The sequence below is a fragment of the Conger conger genome, chromosome 1 (genome assembly GCF_963514075.1).
Source record: "Conger conger chromosome 1, fConCon1.1, whole genome shotgun sequence".
NCBI classification, from domain to species: domain Eukaryota; kingdom Metazoa; phylum Chordata; class Actinopteri; order Anguilliformes; family Congridae; genus Conger; species Conger conger.
Window position 1 is genome coordinate 44,036,166 of NC_083760.1, and position 22,997 is coordinate 44,059,162.

The 22,997-nt window shown below is 39.7% G+C and overlaps 1 protein-coding gene across 2 annotated transcripts in view; it reads right to left on the minus strand.

Annotated features, from left to right (window-relative positions):
* Positions 1–22,997, minus strand: part of scfd1 (sec1 family domain containing 1) — a 105,484-nt gene that overhangs the window by 36,833 nt on the left and 45,654 nt on the right. For both annotated transcript variants that reach the window (XM_061240232.1, XM_061240242.1), the window contains exons 15-18: positions 13,762–13,858; positions 8,457–8,527; positions 3,137–3,216; positions 2,299–2,361 (exon numbers count right to left, since the gene is read on the minus strand). In XM_061240232.1, coding sequence (XP_061096216.1) covers positions 2,299–2,361; positions 3,137–3,216; positions 8,457–8,527; positions 13,762–13,858 — 311 coding nt within the window. The remainder of the gene's footprint in view (positions 1–2,298; positions 2,362–3,136; positions 3,217–8,456; positions 8,528–13,761; positions 13,859–22,997) is intronic.

Genomic DNA, 22,997 nt, shown 5'->3' on the forward strand with positions numbered 1-22,997 from the left:
AGGTGACAGTAATGCAAATAACCACACATTAAAACAGTGGTATGCAGAAGAGCATCACTGAACAAACACACCATAACTCTAAGTGGATAGGCTACAGCAGTAGAAGTCTAAAAAATAAATCGAATAAATACCTAATTAAGTGCTCGATGAGTGTACATATAAAATATATTTGTTGTGATTTCAGATGATATACTCCTGTATGGCAAGAACTATCCCATCTGAGAGGGATATTTGCACCTTATTTGACTTTATATTGTTGAAAGCAGGGCTAAGCACCATCATATTATTATGAAATGATTCATGGTTTTAGTCTCTTTATAATGAGGCCAAACATGAATGTGTTAGGAGGTAATCCTGCTTAGTTATTGAATACGTCTAAAAAAATATTTTTTACTTCTGCTTCCAACAATAAAGGTCATATTTGTAGACAAATAATTGTAACAATCTCCATCTACATATTCCAAATAATACAACCAAATCGCACTGCACAGCAATGTAGATTGAAACTGTCCAGCTTCAACAACCATTATCTACAGTCGTGTTAAAAAAAAATAGCAGTACAACATCAGTAACCTGATGAACCACTGTTATTAGAAGTAGTGATATTTCTGCATGGCAAATCATTTACTTGTAGATGTAGTAGTGTAATAGAAAAACAACAGACCCAACTGTCATCACATGCACGCTGCTTGTTCTGAGTAATTGACTCATTCATTGAAAGGGGAGTGTTCAAAATAATAGCAGTGTGGAGTTTAATTAGAGAATTCATTCATTCTGTGAAAAAAATAGGTGTCATTAATTGTCCTTTATTAAGGAAGAAGGGAAGCAAATGTTTCACACATTGTTATAAAATATATTTCCTTCTGAATTGCTAAGTAAAATGGGCCATTCCAAACATTGTTCAGAGGAACAACGTCATTTGATTAAAAACTTGATTGGAGAGGGGAAAACGTATAAAGAAGTGCAGCAAATTATAGGATGCTCAGCTAAAATGATCTCAAATGCTTTAAAATGGCAACAAAAACCCAAAACACGTGGAAGAAAACAAGCAACCACTGATAAAAAGGATCAAAGAATAGTCAGAATGGCAAAGAATCAGCTCCAGAAAGATCAAAGATGATCTACAATTACATGCAAGTGCCGTTACAGTCAGAAGACGTTTGATCGAAGCTAAGCTATCAGCAAGAAGCCCCCCAAAAGCACCATTGTTGAAAGAAGGGCATGAGCAGAATCAGTAAAAACTTTCCAAGGAACACATCGATTGGCCCAAGAAAAATGGCGTAACATTCTGTGGACTGATGAGAGTTAAATAGTTATTTTCGGGCCTAGTTGTCATCAACAGTACGTCAGACGACCCCCGGGTACTGAATTCAAGCCAAAGCATGGTGGCGCAAAGATCATGGTATGGTGATGTGTTTCATACTACGGGGTTGGGTTAGTATACCAGGGATCATGGATCATCTAGAAGAGATTATGTTGCCATATGCCGGAGAAGAAATGGCCCTGAAATTGGTGTTTCAACAAGACAACGACCCCAAACACATGAGTAAGCAAGGAACATCTTGGTTCCAGACAAAAAAGTTTGAGGTAATGGAGTGGCCAGCTCAATCCCCTGACCTCAACCCCATTGAAAACTTGTGGGGTGACATTAAAAATGCAGTTTCTAAAGCAAAACCCCAAAATTTACAGGAACAGTGGAATGTAGTTAATTCATCCTGGGCTGAAATACCCGTTTCTACGTGTCAAAAGTTGGTTGACCCGATGCAACACAGATGCGCAGAAGTTGAACAATGGTTATGCAACTAAATATTAGTTCAGTAATTTAAAGTTAAATTAAATCTTAAAGTTTATTAGACCAAGCAGGAGACAATCCCTCCTGGAGCAATGCAGGGTTAAGGGCCTTGCTCAAGGGCCCAACAGCTGTGCGGATCTTATTGAGGCTACACCGGGAATCGAACCGCCAACCTTGCAGGTCCCAGTCATGTACCTTAACCACTACGCTACAGGCCGCCTGTAATAATATTGCCCCATCCAATTACCCTGTTGCTCTCACTAAGGCCATAATTTAAACACAACATATCTTACAGAAGGCATGAATTGTGCAACCGAACAAAGACACAAAAAGTACCCAAGTTAACATAACATAACATTTAGTGTGGACTTTACACCCTAACTTGCGATCAAAATTACAGTATACTGGTGCAAAAGGCTGCAGGGGATGCAGTTTAGTACACATATTCTTCATTACATGCCGGTACTGCCGAATAATTGAACATCGGAACGTGTGAAGATTTTTACCCCATTGGTTTGACCCCACTGTTGCCGTAGTTAGCTGGAGCTGCCGCCATCTTGGTGAAAGCTCTGACAGAGAGGGTGCAAAAGAACAGCACACATAAATCCTTGTCCTTGAAATCTTTTTAAAATGCATGCACCTGCATGCATGACTCATCAGAAGACTAATATTTGCACATAATCAAAAACAGAACCCTAGCCAGTTAATGTTTTGTAGAATTCAACTGTGAGTTTACCTTTTCTCTGGAGATGTACTTTAGTGACTGGAGGTGTGCTTTAGACACGGAAAGTGTACTTTAGTGACTGGAGGTGTGCTTTAGTGACTGGAGGTGTGGTGTACTTTAGTCACTGGAGGTGTCTTAAACACCACAAGAGTGCCTTATGCTGTGTTCACATGGATCACGGTAGATGGTAGACAGCAGATGGCAAAACAGCAACTTTTGGGACAGTGCAGGAAAAAGGGCTGGACGGGCATTACATTATTGGCATTTGGCAGCAGATTTGGCAATGCAGGGTTAAGGGCCTTGCTCAAGAGCCGAACGGCTGTGCGGATCTTATTGTGGCTACACCGGGATTAGAACCACCGACCTTGCGTATCCCAGTCCTTCACCTTAACCACTACGCTACAAGCCGCCGCCACAACACAACAACAAATAAAATATACAGTGCCATCCATCTATATTTATACAGTGGTACAATTTCTGTTCTTTTGGTTTTATATTCCAGCACATTGGATGTGAAATGAAACAATGAATATGAGGTTGAGGGAGAAAAGAGAAGAGAACATCACATTCAGAAGAGAGTGCTTGCTTGTCTGTACTATAAATATATTAAAGCTACTCACTTCCACTGCTTAATGTAATTCAGGGGTGAGAGGTCACAGCCAGCATCCAAAAGAGCTTTCATATACTGCTCTAGATCAGCCTGAAACACAAGGAATGAAACTGTTACTTTCAGATGGCCACCATCAACACAACCTCCGTCATACCTTCAAAGAATTTAGAACCCCTGCTGTACTATATGGCTTTACCAGGCTGTAAACTCCAAATCCAGAAACAGGGTTTTAAAATGCAACAACCCATTGTGAGCTTGCTCTCAGTTACTAAACTTCAAACTCGTTTGAAAAAACTGTGCTTCCTGGAGGTTGAGAAGGGGATTATCATGGCACAGGAAGCAGATCACATTCTCCTGCTGACTTGGCTGCCGCACCACCTCCCCTGAATCCCCAATGAATAGGGAATTTAGAGGTAGCAATCTCACACTCAAACGGGATGATCTTCGTCCCCAGGATCCCCCATTCCCACTGGCATTCTGGGAAACTTTGTACAGGGATGTCACAAAGACAGGGGTGACTGAAGGTGAGGGATGCATTCAATGACCTGACCTCAACCTCCACAATGTCAGGAGCTCAAACCCAAGTCCCCAGCCAGTATGATATAATGGAAAGAACTCAAAGTGCAAGTATTGTGGCAGGTTGAGCAAAGCGTTCATGAAAAAAAAGGCACATTTATTTCTGAAAATAGAGGAATGACATTTGGCAAAAGCATCAAACAGTATCAATGTTCCTGAAATATGGACAACATATGTTTTGAATAACTTTTTCAGCACAAATAAGGTTTAGAGTTCTTTGAGGTTTTTTGTTTCCTAATGAAACAATAGAAAAACAGAATATAATACAATAAAATTGCCGGTGAAGCTTGAGGTCATTTCTGTTTGTGTAATTTTTCCTCTTTTCTAAAGGACATCCATGCTGAGACATTCATCCACATGAAACACTGCTGCTTGCTGTAGGATAGTCCGTGGAAAGCAAGTCTAAATTTCTAAATTTAGCTACAATGTAAAATTATATTAAAAACACTGAAGAAAAGCAACATATGCTTCTTCTGTTTAAATCAATCACTCAACATTTCTGAAATGCTGTTTCAGGAATCTTGACTTGGGAAACCCACCTGGGGATTGAATATAACTCCTCATTTTGTTCTTTGCACTGTTCTAGATGTTCACAGAAAAGACAGATCAAGACAGACTATAGACCAGCCATCAGACTGCAGTCCTGGAGGACCATAGTGCCTGCTGGTGATCGCTGTGTTTCAACCTCAAATGCTGTATTTAAGTAATAATTACATAAATAGCCCACCTCATCTCCAAGGCCTACATGCTTGCCAATTGAAAGGAAATCACAAAATGCTGCAGGCACCATAGCCCTCTACTGTAGGCCAAGGGGTTCAGATCCCTGCAGAGACAGTCAAGCTGGATGCTGACTAGGTGCAAAAACAAACTTGTTTGCAAGTTTGTACGGAATGAAAGTAAAATATGCATCCACCTACGTCAATTAGAGTTTTCACAATACCGATACCAGTATTGGAAATGCCTCCGATACAGCCCAAAATGCTGGATTGGGTATTGGCCAGTACGCAAGTCTATGCACCGATCCAATACCACGTAATTTATCATATGATGATAGCTCATTTACGCTACTCAGGTGAACAACAACGCATGCGGTACTAGCGGAGAGTGTAACGTGAGTGTACACAGAGAATGCAATCTTTTAAAGCATTTGATCATACGAAAGAGCACCAAGGCAAAGGGGAGTTGAGTTGCAAACGTTTACCGAAAATTGCGAACCGATAACTGATCATTATTTACCAAGCAATCAGGCCATTTCACAAGGTTGCATGCAAGCACCACAGAGAATTGAATGCTACAGTATTATAGTTATCAAATAATTTCTGTAGCTGTTGGTTGAATTATAGCTTATTGCAACGTTACGTCATTTAAGGTTCACAGAAGATCCGTGTTAATTCGTTTACATGTGAATTCAAACTACCGGGAAACTGAACATAGCTTTCCACTATGCTGTATCTACATAAAAATAAATAAAGCAATACATCATTGGACAAATGCTGCACGCAATACTACAATACACTATATAAAAATCTACAAGCTACAGTAGTAGCCTACTAGCAAGCAATCTGCGGCCATTTCAGAGGGTTAAGGATGCAAACACTGCAGGGAATATTATGCTACAGTACTAGTTATCAAATAATTTGTGTTTTAAATCTGTAGCTCTTGGTTCACTTATGGCTTATTGTATAGCATTTCTTCATCCATGTTTATTTGTTGACACGCAAATTCAAACTACCGGCAAACTGAACATCACTTTCCACTATGTGGTAACTACATAAAAATAAATAAAGCAATACATTATCATTAGACTATTTATCTATCAGACATTGAAAGCAAAAATTCCGTACTTTCAGCAAAAAATGGACCATGTTAATCTCACCAATACCTGTATTGGTATAAAAGTAAAATTATTAGACCAGTCGCCTAGACCCGGTGTTATCATATTATATCAGGCAAATATTGCGTGACCACAACGAGTGCACGACCCAGTCTGTAACAAAGTTCTTAACCACAGCATATTTACAGATTTCATGCCAGCCAAGTCTATCAGGCAGAAGCTATTGGGAAGAGGGATTAAAACATGAACAATTATAAACTACCACTATAAACTGTAAACTACAGGGATTTAACTACAGACTTCTACAACTGTTACACTGCACAATGTAAATGTAAATGTTTAAATTACAATGTTGACATTTAACTATTAAGACAGCCCAAAATAAAGCTTGAAAATGCAATAAAATTTGTCAGTACAAAAAAAATAAATAAATAAATAAAAGAAAACATACAACCCCCAGCAGTCATTAAAAATTGTATTGGAACATCTCTAACTTCATTGCGGAGATCGGCAGCAATTGGACAAAAAATATATGTCACCGGCTCTATCGAAATCAGTCATATTGACCCCAAAATGTTTTTTGAGTTTTAGAAACAAATTTAAAGAGAAGAGAGAATGTAAGCTTTCTAACAAAACCATACTTTCTAAGAAAACCATTATCCCTGTACTCCAGATATCAAGGAGGGTGTGTCCCATTTTGTGTGCCACAGAGCAATGTTTTTGAGAAAAACTGCTACAAAGTTTGAATTTGGTAGTTTGAATTTGCATGTCAACGCATAAACATGGATGAAGAAATGCTATACAGTAAGCCTTATAAATGAACCAACAGTTACAGATTTAAAACACAATTTATATATAATATTTGAAAACTATAGTACTTTAGCTTTCAATTCCCTGTGGTGTTTGCATTCGTAACCCTCTGAAATAGCCGCAGATTGCTAGTTTAGAATGGAAAGAACGTATTGTAATATCCTATGCAGCATTTTATCCAATGATGTATTAGCTACTTTATTTATTTTTATGTTGATACAGCATAGTGGAAAGCTATGATCAGTTTGCCGGTAGTTTGAATTTGCGTGTCAACGAATAAACACAGATCTTCTGTGAACCTAACGTTTAAAACTCAGTTCCCGTGTGCATTGATTAACCAATCGTGCTCTTTCGTGTGATGTGCCTTCAAATGCTTTATAAGATTATATAAAATTGCTGACATTTTGCTAGCTCTTACTACACTCTCCACTAGCACATGTGTTGTTGTTTGCCTGAGTAGCGTGAATGAGCTATCATCACATAATAAACTATGTGGCATCGGATTGGCGCATGGACACGCGTACTCCCCGATACCCGGATCCAGCTTTTTGGGCTGTATCGGAGGCATTTCCAATACTGGTATCGGAACAACTCTATCCAGAATTACAAACAGTAGGCATATATGAATTAGATCATAGCAATATACACTCTAAAATCTACAATATACACTTTAATGCAGGATCTATCAATTAATCACACTAGTAAAAAAATTGCATGCTATGTAACAACACAGTTTGTGGCAAGCTATGTTGAAAGAGTGATACAAGATATGTGGTCTTAAATAAGACACATGGACATGTTGGAAATAAAGCATGCTTTGGATAAGTGCCAAATAAATATATTGCCTCTAACTTTAATATGTAATATTGCCAATAGACAGTGCACAACCCTAAGATTGTTTAACATTCAAACCTCTGAAAGAATCCACATTCTGCCCAGTGGTCAGCACATGTTGTTTGACGAACTATAGTAGGGATTATACATGGCTGTAGCAGTTGTCAGAGATCTGTGCAGATAAACTTTGATAGAGAGCAGGCCGATCAATTTAATTTCCTGCCTTCTGAGGCTTTCAGAAAATGCAACCATTTCACTTAAAACATAGTTTTGTGATTGATATCTTACGACTACACACAAATATGGCAATATTGCCTGTGTTCAGCTGCGTTCCGTCTCTTTGTCTGTTTATATCTTCTTTGTTCTTTTCTATTTTTGCTTGAACTACATGAACTAAACAGGCAACATTGGCTCAGGCGGTAAGACCAGTCATCTGGTAGTCGGAGATTTGCCAGTTCTATCCTGCCCTGGGAGTGCCAAAGTTTCCCAAGACACCTAACCCCAAAATGCTCATGATGAGCTGGTTGGTGCGTGCATGAATGGGCAAATGTGAAGCATCAATTGTACAGCACTTTGGATAAAGGCGCTATATAAATTCCAACCATTTACCATTTAAAGCGATTTTTAAATAAGCACCATCCATCTGTTGAAGTTTATCGCTTTATTGCTGTCACCGTTTTCTGTGCTTGGTATGGGCAAACGTTTTTTATCATAGCCTATGAAATACAAATATACAAAGATTATGGCATTCAAAGCTATCCATTTTATTCAATAAAATGTACTCACATTTCTGTCTGTATGCTAGTTAACTGGGTAAGCTCATATAGTACACCTATGTGCCTAGACGTAGAGATGTTTCTTCCCTGTGATTGTTAATTGAATGAATACTTGTAATGATGGCAATGTGAATCGATACATTATTTTATGTCCATATGACTGTTAGAATGGTAGCTCCATTTATTTGTTCATTTATTATTTATCGTTGATAATCAGATAATCCAAACCAGTGGAGGCCCTGTACCCCATTTACACAACTAATATTACCAATATTAGGACAATGCTGAAAGAAACTGGTTAGTGGGGGGTTGGGTGGGAGGGTATAACCACTGGATGGAGGAGAGGAAATTAGGTCGGAAGAAAAGTGGATACCACTGTGTATATAAAACACCTGTCTCATCAAAAACCTTTACATTTTTTTATCACAGACAGGCAGACAGGCATGGCAGGCAGGCAGGCAGGCAGGCAGGCAGGCAAACAAAATACTGTTCTTAATCACCTCTGGGGGGGGCTGCTGGGATGTGATGTAATATATTAGGAAAAGCCTCATCTTGTCCTCTGGTGTCCCAGCTGAGAGAGAAAATTTGACAGAAAGAGAAACAAAACAATTAAGCACATTAAACAAAGTGACACATTTGCATATTAAACTGATTTTAAAAATTGGATTTGATTCAATTTGGAATGTAGAACCATTCCTATGAACATTCCATTCATAGGGAGTAAAGTCTATAACAGGGATACAGTAGTTGCTCAATTATCCATAAAACCAGTCAGACCTGCTCCTGCTCAGACCTATTACAGCTATACAATTAAGCTCTTTTGTATCATCGTAGTATCTTTGTGTCATTGCTGTATTCTAGATGATTAAAACAAAAAAAAAACTTTCCGTGAGGAAAGCGCCTGGAATTCAGCGCCTGCTCCCTGATACCCGCAAAGAGGCAGAATTCTCCCACAAATCAGCAATGTGCACTAAAGGCAAAGGAAGTATAGAAATGCGCATTATCCTGTTGCGCATTATCCTGTTGCGAATTGACAAACAATCGCAAAATAAAGAGAGGAAAAGGATTAAGGAATCCATGGTTGCGTATTGTACAGCACCGACACTGTGACTCTACAACATACACTTTAATGCAGGATCTATCAATTAATCACACTAGTTTAAAAATGGTATGCTACGTACCGACAGTTTGTGGGCAAGCTATGTTGAAAAAGTGATACAAGATATGTTGTCCCAAAGAGGACACATGGGCATGTTGGAAATAAAGCATGCTTTGAAAAGTGCTAAATAAGTATGTTAATATGCAAAATTACCGATACATTTTAGTGTACTACTCTACGATGATGAATTCTTTGAGAGGTCTGAATCTTAAACAATCTGCCCAAGGGGTGAGCACATGTTGTTTGACGTACAGTAGGGATTACACATGGCTGTAACAGTTGTCAGAGATCTGTGCTGATACCTTGATGGAGAGCAGGCAGTTAGCCTTAAGGCTGGTTGATCAATTTAATTTATTTTGAGGCTTTCACAGCCTGTGATTAATAGTATCTTCATATATGATCGTACCCCTTTGTCTGTTGTTCTTCCTCTCATACTTAACACTATTAAGGTGAAACAATGGAGATTCAACAATGCTTTATTAAGAGATGCGAGTCTGCTGAACATGAACATGTATTCTTCCATCTTCAGCTGGTTGAGTGCAGTGATCCGTGTACCTTCGGAATACAGCACGAAGTACCCTCACTCACTTGTAAACAAAACCAGTGGAAGACGGAAGGTACATGTGTGTTCAAGCAGTTATTGTCCGAAAACAATGTCTCTCATTTTTACAATTGTTTTCCTGCACGTATATATTTCGTTTTTCTATCCTAGGAGACTGCTTTGTCTGATGAAGTATATTTTCTTAGCTGCCATCATTCTGGGTGGTTAATTTTCTGGAAAAAACTACACATTTTCAGTCAAATTGATCTTTTTCTTTTTACTGATGCAAATCACCCCTCAACTATTCAACTTTCTAGACAATAACATCTTTTGAATAATTATGTTTAAATTAGTATATTACAGGACATTTTTCTCATGCAATTTCTTGTATAGCCAACCTATCATCATGGAACTTTGCAAACCTTTACTCCATATCCAGGAGAGTGTCTTGCTGATTACATTTTTGTTATAAGCAATAGGGGCAGGTACAGCATCACAAATCTTATTATTAGATCCTCAATTTTCATCATTTTTCTTTATGAAAACTGTGACATTTCTAGACAAATGGCTATTGTGTACTGATGATTAAAAAAATATATGTTTTTGTTGTAATTTCCGCCACCTTGAATAAAGTATTACATTACATTAATGGAATTTGGCAGACCCTCTTATCCAGAGCAACATACAGTTGATTAGACTAAGCAGGAGACAATCCTCCCCTGGAGCAATGCAGGGTTAAGGCCCTTGCTCAAGGGCCCAACGGCTGTGCGGCGTTGTGGCTATACCAGGGATCGAACCACCGACCTTGTGGGTCCCAGTCATGTACCTTAACCACTACGCTACCGGCCGCCCATATATGCAAGTGGATACATTATTCTCTTCGCATAATTCAAATAATTTTTAATAGCATATGCGATCAAAACTGTCTCACTGTACAGCCCTGCAGAAGAAACTATTCTCATCATATCTACTGCATAACTGGCAGCAGCTTGGTAGTTTGAGGCTCATTTGATACCTTGGACACTTGACGATTCAAAGCCATTTTTGCCATTCTGAATACTTTTTGAAGCCACTGTATTTATTAACTGGGCGGCCTGTAGCGTAGTGGTTAAGGTACATGACTGGGACAGGCAAGGTCGGTGGTTCTAATCCTGGTGTAGCCACAATAAGATCCGCACAGCCATTGGGCCCTTGAGCAAGGCCCTTAACCCTGCATTGCTCCAGGGGAGGATTGTCTCGTGCATAGTCTAATCAACTGTATGTCGCTCTGGATAAGAGCGCCTGCCAAATGCCAGTAATGTAACCAATATGTAAAAGAGAAGTATAACGTAACGTCAGCCAGTAGCTGTCCATATAGCGACATTGCCAAATCATAGCTACTTTGAAGTGGGTTTGTGCACCATTATTAGTGTTGGGCAGTATGTGAACAAAGAAATCTTTTTGGTCAAATCTTTAAAGGGTGCACTCTAGATCACATTTTTCTAGCCGTAAACACTTTTGTATGCCTCCTTTGTGGTGAAAATGCCATAATTTCAACAATTATGAAATAGCCTAATACCATTTTGGCATAAATAACTGGTAGAAAAGAGTGTTCTGATGCTCTATAAAGTATGAAAAACGCTTTCAGCAGTCCAATCTGGCCCCACCATGCAATCAATATCGAGTCGGAAATTTACTTTCTAAGGCAAGCAAACTTTTATGGAGCCACCCAGCAGTGGCTCTCCTCCAACTTCAGCGCACTGTGAGTGATGAAAATTTGACGAGTCAGACACAGCTAAACCTGTAACAAAAATACCACCAGTTGCTACAGCTGCCAGGTGCCAGCTGAAAAATAGAGCCTTAAATCTGGACAAGACCAAAATTACAGTTTTCCATTTAAAAAAAAAGCCAATTTCAGGAACACAGATATAACTTTACCTTGGGAGCACCCTGGAGCATGCTACCACCTGAACCTTTACTGGGTCTAGTGATTAGTGCTCTAACAATAGCTGGACTGTTTAACAACATATGATTGCATTACAGTATCCTGCATATCCTTCTTTGTGGAAGTGAAATACCCCCCTGCAAAACATGGCTTTCAAACAGCAATGTGCACGTGCCTACAAAAATAGATTACGCCTACAGTATTTAAAAAATGACATAATTTACAAAGCATGTACAATGATTACTGGCATGATGAAACAAAACGATAAACTGAAAATATAAAGGACTCAAAACAAACAACTTCCAGGCAGAATATCTAGTCAGAGTGAAATAAACATATTAATAAACAACAGATTCTGTGACCACAACATTGCTATTCAAACAGGGAACCATGAAAATATGAAATGAAAAACTAAACAAAGCAGGCTGTGCAATCACTGTAGCCCTATAAAGGCCCACTTTCTCATTACCTGCTCCAAGCACTTGAAAAATACTTCTCCATATTCTCCAAAAAGCCAAATTTGACCTGAACTGAAATGATGCATTGCTCATTTCTAAGAGCTGCTGCTTTAATGCCATCAACAATCACCTCAGGGAGGCTCATTTTTCATATAACAGGAAGTGTGTCTGTTTGTTCGGTTTTAACACTGGAGACTGTTCCCTCTGGCCATCAAATATCTTCCTATCCTGCAGCTGTCATACATATTTTGCAACACAAGTAGGTAAAATAACATTTTATATTTTTCTACCAAATAGTACGAACTGTGGAAAAAATACTTCTGGAACAAACACTTCTTTGGTGGATAACCACACTGTACCTCCCAACAGGGGAGTCATTTCAGAAGAGCAGGGGCCAAATATTCTGAAACCAAGGACTTTGGTGCATCATAAAAGAAAAATCATGGCTCTAAGATAATTTCAGTTCCTCTTCATCTTGGTCAATGTGTGTTTTGCGACATGGCACTTCTAGCTAGCCTAGTTCTTGAATAGTTTTGAAAACGATCTCTCTGCAGATGCCACAGTGCCAGGAATTGTAAAAGAGAGCTTAAATTACTTGGCAACCACAGGTAAACTGGGGAGAAGTGGTGGCTGGAGTACCCCAGTGTATGCTGGTTTTCCTACCCTTTACAACAAGGTATAATGTGCCATATTCAGATGAGGGACAGTTTAGGAATATTGCTGCATTCGCATAGCAGAATGAATATTCAGACGTGCGTAAAACATCAAATGAGTGTTTGCGTTGGACTTGGGCTATAGATAAACCCGTAATTTTACTGGCTAACGGGGCTCTAGTTAACCTAATTTCCATTTTAAATGTGATGCAGGTTCGTTATGGTGAGCAATCCTTTTTAGAGAGCTTTTTTCAACACCTTGAACACCTTTTATTTACATTTTGAATAAAACAAATCGGGTTTAATAGAAAAGTAATCTTTTCTGATTATTCATGTGTCTGGACAAAAAGATGAATTTGTATTTGGAGACATCTGGGTGCCGTTTTGGGAAAACTCATGTGGGGCAAGTTGTCACAAGTGCAAACCCTCTAACTATCTATACCCACTCCCCCACCCTACCTCCGCATATCCCACTGTAACACTGTACACTTAATACTGCACCATTTATCTAATTGAAATAAGATATGGAGATGTAATGAATCCCCCCCAAAAAAAGACTGCATAGCAGTGAAGACCACTGCCTCAAGGACAGCTTCTACCCCCCAGGACATCCACATGCGCTGAGACCCCCAACAACTCCTCAGCTCCACCAATACTAATATCTGAATTGTCCCCTCCAACCCCCCACTCCGCCACCCCCCCACCCCACCTCTGCATACCCCACTGTAACACTGTACCCTTAATACTGCACCATTTATCACCTAGCAGTTTTAATGGCATAATCAAAGTGCAATATTGTTCTACTATTTATTATTGTGATTTTATTATTATTATATTACATTATTATTATTGTTGTTGTTGTTGTTGTTGTTGTTGTTCTATTTATATTCTTTTGTATATATTTATTCTATGTTATTGTGTTTGAGTGTATTGAGAGCGATATGTATGGGAATAACAAATCTCACTGTCATGTACATTGTGTATGTGATCAATAAAACTTGATTGACAATAGACTGTATGCCGTTTAGGGACAATGACGCAGTGGCTGCATGGTACACGTTCATACCTACCATCCGGGTCGCTGATCATATCCAGTAATGACTTGTCCAGGGTTGACTTGCTCATGAGCTTCTCTTCATACTCAAAGTAAACATCAAGCTTTCGGGTCTGTAGAGAAGTGAAGAATTACAATAAAATAAATGCAGTAAAGAGGTGTGGTACAGTACAATTCTGAATTGTGGCAGGTAACAGGGTGTCAGTCTTACTGTCCAAGTCCCCTTTCCTCAAGTCCTGGACTTGAGTACTACAAGACTTCAAAATTGTAATGCACCTTTGAACTAATTATCTGCTTATTAGACACCGAAGCATGTATCCCTTTATACATCTGCATATTTAATTTTGTGCCTTACGTCAAATATGTTTGCCCAGAGTATCACAATATAACAACGCAGTCAAAGAAGACCAGAAGGCAACAGGACTGCATCCCAGACACTGTTATTACACTGGTGGGAAGATGCTGTGTGTTAAATCAGCATAAATTAAACCCATGAGAGTTATCAGACCAGCCACTGCCAGGATTACAGTGACAGCAAAGCAAAGAGTAAGAATTGATGTTCTGTTGCATTCTGGTAACTAAGCAAAATCTTACAGAAAACAAACAACTAGACAAGACTATAATGTTTACGTTTTAAATTTTTGTTGCTAGACATAATAATTCAGGACTGCACTGTGATGCCTGTACTTGGCAGAAGATATCGCAGTGTGCTTGGAACGAGACAAGACTTTGGGGAAAGTGGGAGAAAAACATCTGGCTATGACTACATGGCAGCAAACCATGTCACTTTGTCATAAGTCCACCCAAGAACTGGTGGTAGTTAGAGAGAAGTTGGGGATCAAGGCAGGCCTGCCTCCAGCTGTCTGAGTCAGGGTGGGCTGAGTGGCATTTTGGGGGGGGGGGGGATAGCAATAAGAATTAAACCTACAAGAAGGGTTGAAGGAGGGCAAGCAGTCCAGTAGGGCAATGTCGCCATGACACCAATTTTTTCCCACATCCTCAGGAAGGAGTCCTCAGTCCATAAACCATGTTTGGTAACAAGATTTACAATTTAGATTGGTAACAAGATTGGTAATCAAAGAGTTGCTGAGTTATAACCTCACTTCCTGTTTGGCGATTAATTTTTTTCCCCTTCCTTGGTCCAGTCACTTTTTTGCGGTGGGTGGAACTTATAACACCATAGGTTTCACATAGTAGCAATTCTTCTCCATTTGTTGAGGACCTAATAAATACAGTTTCACCCTTCTCCTACCTTCTGAATGAATTATTGGAAATATGGATCACCTTACAGAAAACAAATATTTCTTGTAAACATAGTTAGCTAACACATAACTGATTGAGTATAAGTATTACCTTTAAATTCATTCACTTTAGTAGCATGGTTGTATTGCCGGGCAAATCTTCCAATCTAGGCACTTAAGTATGAGTGCACCCAGCTAGCCCCCCAACCCCTGTTAGAAACAGCCTGCTGATTCCAGTCACTGAATGTTGGCTAGTTCATCACGTGCATAATTTATTATACTATCATAACTTGTAGTTTTGTAGACTTGTATTACTGAATTATATGGGCAATTTTATATATTCCAGAGACACATTAGTTAATATGCAAATCTCCAGGGTTTAGTGGCATATATATATATAGCAAGCAGCATATTTCCATTGTCTAGAATTTGGTAATGTAGGCCATTACACCCAAAACCCATATTACCCTGATCATGGAACACCCTACACTTTATTAAAATCTGAGCAGTGAATTCCGCTAATCAAATCATGGCTATCTTATGAGAAAACATACAGTATCTTATGAGTGTTATGAATTATATTAGTTCAGGAGGTAAGAGCGGTCGTCTGGCAGTCAGAAGGTTGCTGGTTCAATCCATACGTGTGTCAAAGTGTCCCTGAGCAAGACACCTAACCCGCAAATGCTCCCAGTCATGGTAACTTGCATGGTAGCCTACGCCGTTGGTGTGTGAGTGTGTGTGTGACACGGTGAATGAGAGGCATCACTTGTAAGCGCTTTGGATAAAATGCAGTCCATTTAGTATTTCAATAAGGGGTTGTTAATCTGAAGGTAAAGAAAAAAAATTGGACAATGACATGCAATTATCTAAAATAAAGGCCCATTGTAAATGTAATTTATAATGAGGCTCATTTACACAGTATCTGGCATGGCTCTGATAGGTCCCGGCTTTTACTATTGCTAGCTTCATCAGTATTACCAATACACAGTGAGTGCCATAATTCATTGGACAGTGTCACGTTTTCATATTTTTGTTATTTCTGCACTCGAGCGCTTTGAGTTTGAAAGCATACAATGACAACGAGGTTCAAGTGCAGACTTTTGGCTTGAATTGGATGGTATTTTCATCCATTATTGGCATCCCTAACAATTACTCTAAAATCAAAGAAAGTGCAATTGGAGATGTAATTTCACTTAAATTTAGTTAATCTCAATCTAAAGAAACGATATTGTGTCATTCCATCACATTCTGTTTCACTAGAGTTATTGATGGTTTGGAGATGTTTTGCTGCCAGCGGGCACCATTTAAGATCAATGGCAAAATTAACTGAACAAAGTACCAGGAAATGTTGGCAGAAAATCTGGTTGCGTCTGCTAGGAAGCATTGGTCATAGGTAGGGAAATGACTCCTGGCAGTCATCTTTACGAGTGGTGTTTGCACAAAGTGTTAAACCAGGGGTACCAATAACCGTGGAATCTGTTTTTTTGGAAAACTATAATTTTTCAGTTTACAGCACTTTCTGTGCATATTTCTCAAGGGTGCCAATAATTCTGGAGCCTACTATATGTGTGTATTCTTCTGATACAGCTATATTCCGTGAATTGTCTGTTTCTGTACACCACTCCAATAGTAAGTGTAGCAGGGGATGGCACACATACTTGCTAAATGGCTCAGCCAGAGTCTGCCATGGAGAATGGCAACATATCCTCACAGCTCACACTATAACATTTTACTGCTACACCTCCTCACTCTGATTAGCAGTAGCTTCTCAGTGAGACACCAAGCTCAGAGCCATAGACACCAAGGAGTGTCCCATGACCATCACTAAAACTATGGATGAGCCAACCCACAAACTCTGTATCAAGGTGGCAAGAATCAAGAGTAGAGAAAGAATGAAAAGAAACCATGGTAACAGCACAAGCAAAACATAATTCTTTCCCTTATAACAAAGACCTAGCACTCAACACTTATTTCACTGGATGGAATTAAATTATGAATAATTGATTTTATACTCTATGCTGTAGATCACTGTAAATAACCTGGGCTGTTATGTTTCTCGAGCGGGGGGAGGGTACTTTTACTGCAGTGAGCAGAAAGACTGGTTTCTCTTCTTCTAGAATCTGAGGTGCCTGTCACATTCATACTTTTCAACTTTTATTTTGGATGAGACATTTGAGACTCATTACAAAGAACATCTGAAAAATAATTCCACTATTTCCTATTTGACATTTTTCTATGTGCTGTCTTAGTAGAAATGATGACCTGCTATCTTCTATTGAGAATGATTCACACTCCAGTAAAGGCTACAGTGCTATGTACTCAGCGGCAGCAAACATGTCTACTCACTGATCCCCAAAAATTGACGTTTGTATAACCCGTTTGTGGCCCAGGAGGGCTTTTGCCCTGCCAGCACCACTTGCTCACTGCCATTTGTGAAATCACTCAAAAAATTGAGATTACATAGAAACATATTGTTAACTGCCAAAATAAAGGAACATCTTAATAAAGGAGGGATACAAATACTATTGAAAGCAGGGGCCTCAAAAAATGAGTTTATTTAGCCATGCATTTACACCCCAGCATGCTCAGTTTTGGTTTCCAGAGCTAGAGGAATAGATCTCAAACGTGGTTAAAAGCATATACTCCTTGACCACGATATACATAAAGTGGTTCTAAATACAATGCAAGTCCATCAAGAACTTCAGAGAGTTGGTGTTTGGTGGTTGGTGTTTCTTTCATTTAGGTAGTTCACTGTAAACATCATAATGGTTGGGACAAAGACGTATTTTGTCTTGATTTGGCTCTGGACTCCACAATCCTAGATTTGGCTAAAGTGCCAAGTGAGTTTCAGCTTGTATTACATGCTTTCAATACATTTTGGTTCATTTTTTCTTCCAGTTTAGAGGCAGTCCAAACTACTGGATATATTCTCACACCATGCACAGGTCAAGGAACGTATACCAACAAACTTATGTGTGCCGTGGGGTGACCTGGGCTGTGTAACATGCCCCACAATCGCCACGCCTTGTGCTCCTTTTTCAGGTCAACAACAAGGACTGCCACTAGAATTGCGTCTAATTAATCTTGCCTAAAGCTTCACGACTGCTGTTGGAGCTGTGATTGATTTTGCCCTCTAGAGGTCGTGTAACACCTGCCCCTGTCCATTCTCCCACTGCAAGCTTGTTCTAGTCAGAACAACTAGGGCAGGTGTTATGCGACCGCTGGAGAGCTAGCAGGAGCAGGAAAGTATAGCATTTAGCTAGTCGCTCTTATGAAACCATATTGCGGATGGTTGAGAGATTGATTTGGTTCTAATTCTGACTGAATTACTAACACCCTTGTACAGCGCAGTTAGCTACTGGCTAACTAATTGGTCCCTGCTGCTTCAGTCTTGCTCTTACTGGGCCTGCATTGCGGCTGTTTGAGAGAGTAATTTGGCTTGAATTAAGAGTGTTTTTACTCCATATGCTTGAATTACATACAACCTTGCCTGGTAGAGGAGTGCTTTTGCTGTTTTTTCTTTTTTTATATATACTGTCGTAACTGTGGATTACCAATAGCGAAACCGGTCCTGGTTTTACCTTCTAGGCAAGTGTCCCTTGCGGTTAAGGAGTGCGTTCATTATGCCAGTCCGTGTTTGTATTGAACCACTTGCTAACTAGCTTTGTAGTGTAATACCTGCTCATTACCATTGCCATAAGCTGTGAGACTGATTCCCCCTTCAGTCCTAGAGAATGTTTCTGGACTCCCCAGTATGAATACGACAGTGACCTCGCCAGCTCTGATGCCAGTGTTGCGGTCAGAGTTCGCTCCTCCTCCAGCCTCTTAAGGTGCTAAGAGTACATGCTTGCAGTTGGCATATGACAATGATTATGACTGACGATGGCCTGACCAATGCCCCTCTCACCTTGGCCTTGGGGACCTTGCAATAAGTGGGGCATAACCCCTTTCTTCCCATGTGCCACTACGACAGGAGTTCACTCCTGCCTAGTCAAAGCAATATTACTGGAATTAATCAGAATACCAGCAGGATGAAGGCCACCCCTACTTCTTAGCAGCTAAGAGAAGGGCACACTGGCACATATGTCACCAGAAACCCTGTATGTATTCCTACCAAACTGATTGACAGTAGCAGCACTAACAGTATTTGCCGAAGCCACAGACTCCTCCAGACTTCGAGCTGGCTGGAGAGGCCGAGGTCTCAACTGCTTCACAGGCTTCCCGAGAACTATGATACCCACACCCCAGCGGCGTACACCTGTGGTTATTGCCCTTGAAGAGCCAATGTCTGCGACAGGTCTGTTGCCTAAACTATATGAACACTAAAGCTCCCACAACTAGGTTGCTCTAGGATTGTTGATAGAGACTGTTCTCTGAATGGTGCCTGTGTCAGAATGAGGACCAATTCCATTGCTCAAGTCCCGGCGGGACTGCACTTCCTCTAGGCATTGCTGGACGGTGCCCAGTAAGTGAACACACTTTAATATTTGAAGAAGAAATCCATGATTAATTCACGCCAGAACTTGTTCGCCTGTGTTTAACTACTCCATTTCTGGTCCGTGTACAATAAAAGCGTATCTTATTACTGTTGTTGCTACATGAATGTTCTGTATAGCACAGCATATCATTTTAGCTACACTATCTGCTGTAGCGAGATAGCCATCTGATCTGGTGGTATTTCACAAATTACTACACTGAAAAAATCCGTAATAGCTCTTTTTACTCCCATGTTCCTGAATTGAGTTCAGCTTTTATTCAGTCCAGTTATCTAACTAATTCTGTAATCCCGCTTCAAGCAATGCCCCCTGAATGCTAGTCAACTGATTTTTATCAAACCTACACAGTTATAGATTGTTGTTTCTATGTCAATCAAATGGGAGCGGCATGTCAATTACGTCAATCGAAAACTATTTATTGTAGAACAAGTATCTCCAAAGAAGTATTTGGAGAACAGTGGTCTAATCAGGCAGCAAGGCAACAAGGCAACTGCCTTTGGTTTGAGACAGAGCCACGACGTGTGAGACTTCCATCAAAGGGATGCAGCTACTGACAGAGCCAATGAAAACAATAGTGGGCTGTGTTACACGTTACAGCCAATGGAAACGATTGTGAGCTGGGGTTACATGTTACTCCACCCAGGTGTAACCATGCTCCAGGCCAGACAATAGGGTACCTGCTTCGAGAGGCAAAATTGCCCGCAATGCATTGCAATGTACCTTGGAGTACTGCTGAGTTCTGTTTTAATTGATGCCATCTTTCTCTCTTGGTAGAATGTTGGAAAAATGAAGATGTACATGAGATGACCGATCCCAATGTCATATTTTATTTCCTGGTATATTTATCTAGATTTGTTAAATAACTTAGAACATACCACCTTTTATATCATATCACTCAGACCACCCAGATATGTCCTGTTAGATTGATTGGTTAAACAATAAATAGTTCTGAATGTCTAATGTCTTTGGGAGAAAAGCAAGTAATTTTGAACCAAAGAAAAAAGTGGAAATCCATTGCACAAGCATTGGGGATAGCTTGTGCAACAACTTGGAATGTCCTGAAAAAGAAAGATGTACTGAGCAACAGACATCAGAGGTTGGCCAAGGAAAACCACAGCAGTTTATGACAAACATTGTGAGTGCTGTGAAGAAAACCCCAAAAACATAATTAATAATCATAAACAATCTCCAAAGGGCAGGGGTGAAGGTATCCCAATCAACCACACAAAGAAGACTTAGAGAGCAGCAATATTGAGGCTATACCACAAGATGCATACCACTGATCAGTAGTAAGAATCAGAAGGCAAGATTACAATTTGCAAAGAAGTACAGAGATGAGCCACAAAAGTTCTGGAACAAAGTTTTAGACTGATGAGAGCAGGATTAACCTCTACCAAAGTGATGGAAAGGTGAAAGTGTGGAGAAAGAAGGGATCTGCTCATGATCCTAAGCATACAAGCTCATCTGTGAAGCACAGTGGAGGAAGTGTCATGGCTTGGGCTGGCATGGCTGCTTCTGGAGTGGGCTCACTAATCTTTACTGGTGAAGTAACTTGTGATAGTAGCAGGTTTTAGACTGGCCAAGTCCATCACCAGACCTTAACCTAATTGAGCATGCATTTCACCTCCTTGAAGGGAAAACAACAACTGAAAGAGGCTGCACTAAAAGCCTGGAAAAGCATCACAAAAAAAATAATGAGAGAGAAACAACCAAATATATTCGGACACATAATTGGTACATTTAAAGCACATATAGCAACAAAATACTTATTTCTAGAAACTCCTGCGTTCCTCTGAAAATAATCTATTTGGTTGTTGATTCAAAGAGAATATTTGATTGAATCCTCAGCAGCCTGCCCAGTGGTACATGTTGAAAGTAGACCACCATAGTTACAGTACCCATAGCAGGTATAAATGCATTGTGTGTTGGAAGCCTTGTCAGGCCAACCATTACTTACCTATCAAATACATAATGGCTCTTACATGTAAAACGTCACAGCAGCAAGAGATTCAATGAAGTAGCCAATAAGCCATGAACCCCTTGAATCACATTCTTTCGGGTTTCAAAATATACAGTTGATGCCCAACACTCTGTACCAAAACATTGTATAACTGTACAATAATTCAATTAATTCATTAATTGGTTGAAAATCGGTTTTAATTTCCACCACCAATGGTGTTTTAACATCAGCACATTTACAGAGAAGGGAGGGGGAAGTCCAAAATTGGGCAGGGGTGGTCATTGTCATCTTGGTACGTACTGGTGGTCATGATCGCGTCTTAACAGGTGCTCCAGGACATGTCAATTTTTTTTTTTTTTTTAAAGACCACCTGGCCAAAAATGCATTCATCTAATCCTACATCAGTTTCAGTTGCATTGCAAACTTCTGTAGGGTTGCGTGAGCCTAAAGTATTTTCTTTCCAGCTTGCCGTAGCATTGCCCGAAGTGAAAAAAACAAGCATAAAAACAAGAAAGTCAGACTTATTTTCATTGTGATCAAAGGTCTGTTGTTTTAATTTACTATTTATTTAATATTAATTTACTTATGGTTAAGGTTAGGATTTGGGGAGGCAAATCTGATCCTAGATCCTTTGGGGCACTAAAACAGGAAAAAAACAAAAAACATGACAGCTTCATCACAAGATCATTTGAATAGCTGCTGACTACACAGGTTAGCTAAATGTATGTTTGCTAGCTAGCTACATGACCAACCAACCATACAGACAAAGTATGGGTAAATGTACTGTTCAAACTAGCTAACATTACAGTACGATCAAAGCCAGTTACTAGCTAGCTCAGCCTATCTTGCCAGCTATGATAGCTATCCATGTAATTAATGTAGCGGTGGCCAGTGAAAGAGAATGAACAGAGAAGATGTCATGCCTCATGCCAGGACGCGCTAGCTGTTGATATCTGTAGGAAACGTTCCATTAAAGCAATGCTTTGTAAGCTTGGTGGTGACAACTAGTCTACTGTTGTAGTTGGTTTAATGTATATGCTTTACAAGGACTCAATAACATAGCTAGGTAGAAGCTGACATCACAGCTAAATTGTCCTATTTTACATAGCTAGCTAGCTAATGCAATTAGCTAGTAATGGAAATGGTATTTCACCACCAAGCCGATATAGACTAGCTAGCTAAGCATAGAGCTAGCTAGCTATCCCAACAAGACACACCGATAGACATCCAATGGCTACAATAACTATAGACTAACCAGAGATGCTGTTTTTTGTGGTGTAAAGTATGAATATGTAAAGACATAATGTTACTTAAGTTATTTTGGGAAATCATATCCTTGAGCAGCAGGGCAACTTAAGCCTGAAGTGTAGATAAATATCTAGCTAGGTAAGTAACACATTATATATTTATTTATACATTTAATTATAGCTTTGTACTGTTAGTAACTAGCTACAAATAACTAACAAGCTTGCTAGCTATCAATAGCTAATGTTAGCTGAGCTAACTGCCATCTTGAAAGCAGACAGAAATTGTCATGACAACGGGTGCATCCCAA